Below are 10,556 nucleotides of genomic sequence, written 5' to 3' on the forward strand. Positions count from 1 at the left end.
CAATCGATTGCGCGATTTCTTTCATTACGGTTATTTTGTTTTTACCATGTTTCGTATGGCAAAAATGATACGATAACAAAACATACAATAAAAGTAAACGTGGAAGTTTATCATACAAAAGGGGTAAAATGGCTTGTTGTTTCACGATCCTTTATCTTGTCAATCAGGTCGGCAGGCCTAGGTTTAGGCAAAAGATGATGAAGCCTATGAGACGATAATTTTAATTTTTGTCATAGGTTAAGCCTTTACCACTAAACCAAACATTTCGGTTGGCAAACGCTGTTTACACAAATTATTTTTTCTCTCTCCATGCTTATATAGCGCCCTCTATAATGTCCCATTATGTCTTAATTATTCTAATGAATTATTCATGATTTCTGCCTTAACTGCATGGGAAAAGAAAATAATGCTTCCGGGGCCCCAGATATCATATGTTATGGTGACTCTGTTGCTTTTGGGGTCCTGGGACATTTTTGATGTCGAATAAATAAATGAAATGACAAACCAAAATAAAAACCTGTACAAGTTTCCGACATGCATGCCTGACAACAATTTCTGACTTTATTTTTACATTTGTAACATGCTATAGTAACCTTCAAATATAATTGCTTATAATAAAATGTATTCTTAAAGTAATAAAGCAGGTTCGTATTAAAATAATAATATCAGATTAAAACAATTCAATTGCAAATAAATAATTCTTAAACAAATAATCTTACAATTGATAAATTTCTAATTAAAAATGATTGAATCACTGGATATCATTCAAAGAATGGCAATTTTATTCTGTTCTTTCTTTCATATATAGCTGATACTACTATACAGCAGGTGTTCTCAACAGTTTCTATTGCTGGCCAGATTGTAATGTACAAATAATCTTGCAGGCTAGATATACTGTACTGTAAAGTGTAGGGTCACATGGGGCGAGGACAGTGGCGTAATGGCTACGAGCTCTCACTGGCCAAACCCAGGGGCCCCAGAGCTTATAGGGGCCCCTGAGCAGTGCCCAGTGGAAAAAACAGGCAATAAAATATGTAGAAAAGGGCTAAAAGTGCCCGAGGCCTCTAGTATTAGGGTTCCTAAACTAGGGGCATCAGGCATGTGCGTTATGAACTAGAATCTCATGTGCTTTTGGGACATTAATTAGCAGTTGCTCTTTGCGGGCCATATGAATTTCACTCGTAAGCTGAACTTGACCCAAAGGTCATCTCTGTTGAGAACACCTGTATTATAGTTTCTAATCTATCAGAATCTTTAAATTTACTTTTGCAACTTACAGTACGTATGTTGACAAACTATTTACATGTTAGTAAACATTCTGTATGTGTTTTTCTACTTTATTACAAGGTCAAAGGTTAATTACAATAGTATGGTGATATTTTGATATATTATATTTAATGAATGAAACAAGCAAGCATGCACCAATTTCAACTTTGAGAACATGTTACTAAATTTCACTGGAAAATTCTTTTATGGCATTTCGTGCTGTTTGTCCATTTCAGAAAGCAACTTCAGGGCAGTCATCGACGCTGCGTCGTGTGATGCCTCAGTGGTCGGACCGGATCCATGGGCAACTAGTTTTGGGCTAGTTGTGACGGAAACAAGTGACATAAACTCAGATTTGTTCCCCTGCAATATAAAAAATTCAGTTAGCAACATAGAGTAAAAAACAATGTAAAAATAGTAATAACTATTATCCCGAGATAAAAAAAGGTAACCCACAGAGAATATAAAAAGATAAGATATAAACAGAAGGAAAGTAAAAACAAACTTTTGTGAAAATATTAACATAAAAGATATAATTTAATTAAAGGGGGATTCTGGGTTTAAAATTGCTTTTAAATATCGTTTATTTATTAAACAAAAAATATTATAACAATATAGACATGTCAGAATGAAGAAGTAATAACGAGAAATAAAAAAAAATAAATTTCATATACATTTTAGGGTAAATTCATGGAAAGTCTGTTTTTCAGCAGCTTAGGGAAGCTCATTAATATTCATGAGATATTCACAAAATCACGTCATCAGTGGATTCCAAACTCGCGACGTCATGTACGTTGTGTTTGTCAACTAATTTACATCCCTCTCCCCTGTCAAACGACGACCACCCGATCATTGTGAAATACATTTTTTGTAGATTTTCTAAGCTAGGCCTAAAGTGTAATAATAACAGTAGTAGCATATATTTATTTGACATTTAATGAAATACAAAATTTAGTACAGATTATATATAGATTGTATACAGTTATACTATTTTTATACCTCGAATAGTACAGATCGTATTATCGGCTTCAAGTACTAGGCTAGGCCTAGCCTAAATCATTTTTTGTCATGGGTGAGAGCCATTCTGACTAGGGATTCCATGCCACGATGGCTACCCTACGTTTTAAAACATTGGGGCCCATCATGGGCCTAGCTAGCCTACTACTACACGATTGGCCCATAAATAACAAAACTCAGTGGATCCAAACCCATCCTATCAACCAAACTCCTAAACAATCTAAACCTAAAACGTTCTACAAAATCGGCTGTAAATATTGAGGCAAAACAAGTATGCCGATGGTGTTCCGATCGTCTAAGTAGGCCTAAAATAGGCCTAGTTTACTCTCCAAAAAAGCGGATACTGCATCAAGCAAGTAGACCAGTCACCAGGTAGTAGGAAGGAGACCTGGCCGATCCGGCCCAGTTAAAAATTGAGCTAGCTAGTGTAGTAGACCTTATGCGAATTGATACTACCAGGCCTTTTACTATAGTAGGCTACACTTGTTAAAATTAGCAATACTTAGGTTTACAAATATTCCAACTCTCTCATTCGAGCTATATTATCTATACCATTCCGGTAGGTCGAGTCGACCTTCAATCAAATACTGTACATCGTTCATGTTGTGATTATAGACGGGGTATACTCGACCCGACCAGTTTGGTATTGTATACTGTATCTGCTTATCACGTGACGATGCCAGGCATGGGCAGAGAGAGCACGTGTATCGTCGTCTCGCTCTCCTCGCTCAGCAGGAATGTATACGTTACGCTTCATTGATTTTGAAGGCTTTCCCTAAGTCAGTGCGAAAATCGGCAAACGTAAAGTGCAAACATATTTAAGTTTTCACTGTTTTGATAAATTTTCATAGAAAATTGACTTCATAAATGGGAAGACCGACTAAAATTACATCAGATAAGTATAATTTTACAAAAGTAATTGATATTAATTAATGATAACGAGTCGTCGGAAGATTGACCATTTCACGAATTTCCTATTCTGTAACACAGTGTCATATCGCCGTAGCTGCACTTGTAATCTGGCCTCATTTCACAGCCTTCGTTCTGCTTCACTGGGCGCTTATATAAATTGAAACTTTTACCGTTCAAGAGACAAACAAATATATTTTACATTTTTTACTATTCATTTTAAACCCGGAACCCCCCTTTAACTTATACAAAAATGACAGAACCAAGGTATTAATGTAATTTGAGCTTAAAAAAATATTTTTGGGTGAACTATATGACCTTAGTTACTGCAGTAAAGCATCAAAGTACTGCAGTAAAAACAATTTTAAATACCTTTGGAAAGTCTTGGAAGTGAACGCCTAGTCCTTGAAGTTGACCTAAATATTCTAGCTGAGCTTTAGGTCGCACCAACTTTGCGTCTTCATCTAAGCCTATTGTATGTGATTTACCAGCTTTGATCAGTTCTGCCGCTGTTTCAGAGTGTCCGTTTGTCAGCAGTTCACGTGCAATCACTGCGGTCGTCTGCGACTGCTTGTTGTTGGACGATACCGGCGGTACACGATTAATACCTAAAACATTTTTAAATTTTAAATTTTTTATATAACTTTAAAAACCATTTTTGGCATATATTGATATTCAAAGAATAAAGAATCTAGTCTACACTATCAAATTTTATGTGACAACAAAATGTGATGTGCCTATATATGGACATGATGATGTCCTATTACTACCATATTTGGGCACATCACACCATATGTGGGCACATCACTTTTTACTAGTTTGATAGTGTAGACAGAACTTTAAGCTCTATCTACATTATCAAACTTGATGTTTGCCCAAATATGGTAGTGATATGACGTCATTGTGTACATATATGGGCACCTTACATTTTGTTGTCACATAAACTTTTGATTACTACTGTACTAGTTGCTTATACCTGCAAATCCTGGTGAGGTCATTCCAGGTAACATTGGTAGCAGTCCTGGTACTAGCCCATGGGATCGTCCTGCTGTACACAAATAAAAACAAAATAATCAATTGAATAAAGGTTAACAAAAAACATATGCAAGATTTAATATTATGAAGTTTATCAAGAGATCAGAGATTTTACTTTTCTAGTGCAATTTTGATTTTGGGATAAAGCTCTGTCCACACTATCAAACTATTTTGACTAAAAAAATGTGATGTGCCCAAATATGGTATTATATGACGAGATTGTGTCCATTCTGGGTACATCACATATTTTGTCAAATAAAGTTTGATAGTATAGACAGAGCTTAATAAGCTGTACTGGTAAAATTCATCAATATATGGTGGTTTCAAAATACCTTTTGCATCTGCAGCAAACGTAACCTTTCTGTCCGTTTTTTCATCTTTTGTCTAAAAAGACAATAATACATCAATAAAGATTATTTTATGAGTTGACCTTCATTCAATGAATACAATATATTCTACAGGGTTCATATAATTTGAGGGAATAAAAAATTCCAAAAATATAAATTTCCAAAAACCAATTTCTCACAAAATTTAACAATGCAAGCAAACATTTGTTCAAATCTAGTTTTATATAAAAAAAATAGGGCAGATAATACATCAATTGGTAGATAGGTAGATTTAGGTCATAGAATCGCACTGGAATTTTATAATATCAAGGCTGTGTAAACAACAATAACAATAACTGCTTTTTTCCTTTTCAGAATTTGAAAGGCTGTATTAAGGTATTTACATACTAGAAAAAGGTATGACTGTCTTTACCCCTGTTTCTGCTGATGCCTTCTTCAGTGCTGGCCGGACACTTGGCACTTGTTCGCTTTCGTATCCCATAAGTCTCAGCATTTCCTCTGCCGCGGCTTTCTTGGCTGTTTTTTTGGTTGGTCCCACACCTGTGCACTTATGAGGGCCAGCCATACACTATATAAGGACAAAATACTGGAATTAATAATTGTGTAAGGAATATACAAAGGGGGGGTTCTCAATTTCAGGAGTCTTAATAAAAATATTTCATTATTATTAGTCTCGACAAACACTCATTAAGCACATACGCACATGATTCTGACGCGTAATGATTTACGGAAGTTTTGTAGTTTCGTGTGCGTCATGAAAACGAAAGCCTAAACATGCTGTGTTCTGAAACCTGTATGAACATGGTCATTTATTTGTCCATAACTATCACGTTTTGCTGTGGGTTTCTTATACTTTTAGGTCAAATCATAATTTTGTGTAGTTTGTATATCTGTGGTATTTATCCCCATTTCTGTACATCAGTAATTGGGCCGAACTTTTATAGAAAATGGTGGTGAAAAAAAGGAGAGGGGGTCAGACGATGATGAGGGTGGTGATGGAATAGAGGGCGGCAGCACGGACTGAATTTCTACCTGAATTGTGAACTCTCGTCTTCTAACAGGCAACTTCTTTTCTTGAATCACTGAAAACATGGCCTCTACTTTCTTCTCTTGTTTCTGAAGAATCTGGACAAGTCGGCTGATGGGATTGAGGGCAGCATTTAGCTCAGGACTTGTAGCAGCAGCCTATTGACAGAATATACAATATATTGAATATTGTACAGTATATATATTTTATAGTACATCAAATAGCAGTCTAAAGCTCTCTCTACACTATCAAACTAGTTTGAAAAAAATAGTGTGATGTGCCTAAATATGGTAGTGAAATGCCCAAATATGGTAGTGATATGACATCATCATGTCCATATATGGACACATTGCATTTTTTTGTCACATAAAGTTTGATAGTGTAGACAGAGACAGACAGACAACAAATGTGATGTTTCTATATAAAGTCATGATGATGTCATATCACTACCATATTTGGGCATATCACTACCATATTTGGGCATATCACTACCATATTTGGTACTAATAATATAAGCAAGCATATGAACTACTTCACTACTGTCCACTCTATTACATTCTCATGGCACGTTGTTGTTTGTTTATTTAAGGGATTATTTCGACCTTATTCTACTGCAGTTACTGCAGTACATACACCTTTTGATTGTTGTTTCAATGTAGACATTACTGCAATAAACAGTATGTATGATTACTTGAAAAAAGTGCTTGCTAATTAATTGGATAAGCAGGCTAATGAGTTACTGCAGTAACTGCACTAGAATAATTTTGGAAAAATAAAAAATAATTAAGGAAAAAATATATACTAACTTTAGAAATAGACTTGGTTTTCTTGCTTTTCTTTGGAAAGCGTGGCCTAGGCCTGTACAGAGTTGTTACTCTAGGTAGAGTGCGTAGCTTCTTTAGCATAGCATTTGCTGCAATGTGCTTGGCCTGTTTCTTTGAGAGCCCTTCTCCTTCACATACAAAATCACCGCAGGTACACTTCATCCTAAACTTTTTCATGTGTGCGGGACCAGACTCGTCAAGTACCTGCAACAATGGAAAACATAAATATTACGCTTGGGCTGTGTTCGAACTTTAAACTCAATTACTTGTGTAACTAAATTACTCTTGGGACTAACCAGACGAACTGTTCACACTACAACAAATTTACCTAACAAGGTCATATTTCATGGATCTTTTTACACTATTAAGGTCAAATTGCTCCTTATCTTGTGGTTAATCAGCTTGCGGTTTAAGTTGTAATTGAAAAATCCACCTCATTGGGTTGGGTTTTTGTAACATATCAAAATTTACACCACACGCAACCATTACATGTGTAAATTGTAAAGTCTGAATGGGCTCAGTCTTATTCTCAAATCCTGAACATTCCCGAGTTTGTTTTCAATTACATAATTTGAATAATACGGTAACTAAATTTTTCAATATGTCAACAATGATCACTTACTTCAAAATGTACATTGAGATTATGTGGGTGAGCAAGTTCATAGACTAGACTGATCTCAGACTTCCCTGGTTCAGCTACTTCACATGAAGCTAAAAAAAACACCAAAAGTAACATTAATGCTAAAAATCACAGTTGCCCCTTTTTACACAAAAAGGGCAAGAGGAAGCGTAAGCAACTGCAGTAAACATATTCAACCCTACAAACCCCCTGGCTACAGCTTGAGTGATAATATAAAGTGATTTATAATACTATAAATGGTCAGATGCTTAATATATACAGCTATTCATTTATTTGGCTTTACATGCTGTGGCCACAATCTATAAGTTCAGCAGTATGTGGACATGTTATATAGTTTGAGGTTTGAGTGTTTCCCACAATTTGTTTCCAATACACTGCATCTGTCACTGCACTTTAAATACTACTACAATGGTAATAAAAGTTTCCATATTTGTGGTACGTTAAAATTCTTTTGTACTAGGCTCCTCGCTATGTTATCTAAATCATTCATACTAAATTTCACAAGTTGACATAGTCTTACCAACAGCTGTTTCAGTCTGCACATCACAGGATGCCGTGCTCGTAGCCTATAAAAAAAGATAAACAACATTAGGTAAATAATCCTAAGATTTACAATTTATATTGACTCTGGGCCTAAAACAAAGGAGGTAATTTGAGTTTTGAGTGGAGGGTGAGTTGAGGTAGTAATTGGCTATAATGTTCTCCTTTCATGTAAAAGCATGTTAAGCTCTGTCTACACTATCAAACTAGTGCCCAAATATGGTAGTGATATGCCCAAATATGGTAGTGTTATGACATCACAATGTCCATATGTGGGGCCGGCACATTACATTTTGTTGTCACAAAGTTTGATGGTGTAGACACAGCTTTAGGAAGAGGTTCTTGCTGCCTACAGTCTTAGTATCCCAGGGCTCAGAATTCATATCAATTACCTGGTCTTTAGTAAGAGTTGTGACATCTTCTCCAGCTTCTTTGAGGTCATGTAAGGCCTTGGTAGCAGCATTCTGTTTGGCTTCTTTCATGTTTCGGCCCTCTCCAGTATATTCTTTACCGGCTATGTTTAAAACAACGCTAAATATGCGTGGAGGATGCCTGAAAAAATGGTTATAAATAATTTAATAGAAACTGATCAAATTTATGGATGGAAATCATAAATTCACCACAAAAAAAAAAGAAAATATTTTTGTCATTATACATTTAAGCAGCTAGGGATGTAGTACCTGTAAGAGAATTGGGGGTTGATGTCACAATGTTAAAGGTGGGTTGGAAAAACAATTTTGTATATATTATAGAGGTTTCTTGCGCTGTGTTAAAACTAGGTCTAGGTTAGAGACTTTCTAATACCATGGGAACCAAATGTTCTTAAATAATCGTTAACGAAAACCCTGGTTATAGTGACCTTTGTCACTTTGTTTTTACTTGACGGTGACCTTTTGTTTTATTTGTTCAGATATTAAGTATTGGTCAAATAAATCAATTAAATGCTGTCGTACCTGTATACACCGCGTGGATGTGGATGACGATAGCTCGAATAGTAAACCTGCTGCTGATGATGCGAAGGTGTATATGGATAGACATGTGATTGAACACCGCCACCACCATCAATTTGCGAAGATGGCACAGTTGAATAATTAATGGGTACACCTTTCTTCATGCTGTATCCATTCAGTAACACGGTGGCCGTCAACGCATCTGGGTTTGGATTGAACTTGTGAGGGCGCGAGGAAGGCGGTCTGGGCAGTGGTTTTGGAAGAGTTGATTCAATCAAAGCTTGTTTGGCTGCTTCGTGCTGAGCTTTTTTAATACTTGAACCAGTGGCTTCATATTTCTTATCACCAAGACATAGTTGTACTCTGAAGACTTTTAAGTGTGGAGGTCCAGTTTGGTCTGTTAGTTCGTACTTTGGTTGAAGCCGGTTAAAGCGGGCTAGTTCGTTTAGAAGGCACATAGGCGTCTTCTCTTTGGGGTTTGCCATCTGAGAACCCATCTCAGTTGGAACCTATAAAAAAAGCATGAAATCTAATTTCATAGTTATTCTATTGCAATTCAACTGTGCAAAATAACAAATATTCTTACATCAATTCAGGTGTTTTTATTCCTGTGTTTTTAGTATAAAGTATAATCTAAAATATAATAATATCTGTAGTTTCATATATGTTTCATATGTTGAATAGGTGTAATATTCTTGTTGCTTGTGTTTGCAAACATATGCTCAATAACTCAAAAATGTATTGTAGATGAGAAATATCCTATATATTTAAGATTAGAGTTTGTGAATTTTCTTTTTTTTTTCTTTTTATACATTTGTTGATAATGATATGGATGAAATTTTTCCAAAATAAAAGAAATTGAATTGATAATGTAAAAAGCAATCTACATAGTTTGAAGCCTAATTTTTGGAATATTTTGAATGAAAGAAACTAACAACAACATCTTTGCTTGCTTCTGTGAGGTTGGTGCTCAAACTTGTTGGACTCGCAGCAGGCTGAGTGGCTACCGCAGCCATCTCGCCTGTAGGACTTTGCAACACTGAACTGTTGTTGTCGGGTGTTGCCTGTCCTGGCAACACTGTGTTAACAGTAGCAGGTGTTGTATGGTTGGACAACATTATGCTGTTATTAACATGGTGTATTGCCTGGCTTGTCTGCTTGGTTCCAAGGAATTGAGACATTATTTCTCTATTCTCTACAAATAAAAGTAATATACAGTAAATTCTCTATTGTCATGAACACAAGCATAGGATAGGAGGCAAACATGACATTTGGTTTCCTGATGCTTCAAAACGCAAACAATAACATACAACACTGAGTGAACCATATTACAGATTAAAACTGTCAACAAAAATCACATAAATTAAACAGTAATGTGCATAAAATTAAAAATTAATAAAACACATCAATTATTATTAAATATTAAGTTATATACAAATGACTACCTACGTCATGTTACACATTATCAAAGGAAGGAGTCTACAAGTTATTTAGGCTAAATTGATGGATAGTTTTACCTAGCTAGGCTAGATAGAATGGTAGGCTATGCGAATACCGGCTATACTAAACGAACGGTGGGGTGGAGGAGAGGATCAGAAGAAGGATGGCCAGGTCAAGCCTTTTGTTTCAATCTCATTTTTTCCATTTTAAAAACTCACCTTTTAACGTTTAGGTATCAAAACCTTGTAACCAAGTGTGCAGCACTCCCTAACCTTCGTTTATAGTGAAATTGTGAAGGCTGGGAATGGCAAACTCGAAAGAAAATGCCAGAAGTTTTTATATCCTCGAATTAAGTCACGCTGTCCTTTTTCGATTCCCCACCTCGTCGGTTATATAGCCATATGATAATTTGTTGCCGACGAAATAAAAAAACTCACAAATTTTATAAATAAACTTAAACAAAAATAACTTCATAAATATTTTCTGTCAAATAAACTTTATTTTAAATTATTTTATATATTTAAGTTACATTTGTTTTTAAGAAAATTAATTACATATATT

General features: G+C 35.4%; 1 protein-coding gene across 2 annotated transcripts; it reads right to left on the reverse strand.

The window, feature by feature from the left end:
* Positions 1-526: 526 nt before the first annotated feature.
* LOC144841291 (double-stranded RNA-binding protein Staufen homolog 2-like) lies at positions 527-10,389 on the reverse strand. 2 transcript variants are annotated; one of them, XM_078697573.1, is made up of 13 exons: positions 10,214-10,389; positions 9,491-9,750; positions 8,559-9,064; positions 7,998-8,157; positions 7,586-7,631; positions 7,048-7,136; positions 6,408-6,629; positions 5,607-5,759; positions 4,987-5,142; positions 4,560-4,611; positions 4,169-4,237; positions 3,565-3,800; positions 527-1,629 (listed from the first exon to the last, which is right to left on the reverse strand). In XM_078697573.1, exons 2-13 carry the CDS (start codon positions 9,734-9,736, stop codon positions 1,471-1,473), a joined length of 2,094 nt encoding a protein of 697 aa, XP_078553699.1. In that variant the 5' UTR covers positions 9,737-9,750; positions 10,214-10,389; the 3' UTR covers positions 527-1,470. The 2 variants fall into 2 exon arrangements, with proteins under 2 accessions (XP_078553699.1, XP_078553698.1); XM_078697572.1 differs by having other exon boundaries at positions 4,169-4,240; positions 10,214-10,388.
* Between the last annotated feature and the right edge of the window lie 167 nt (positions 10,390-10,556).

The sequence above is a fragment of the Antedon bifida genome, chromosome 4 (genome assembly GCF_963402885.1).
Source record: "Antedon bifida chromosome 4, ecAntBifi1.1, whole genome shotgun sequence".
Taxonomy (NCBI): Eukaryota; Metazoa; Echinodermata; class Crinoidea; order Comatulida; family Antedonidae; genus Antedon; species Antedon bifida.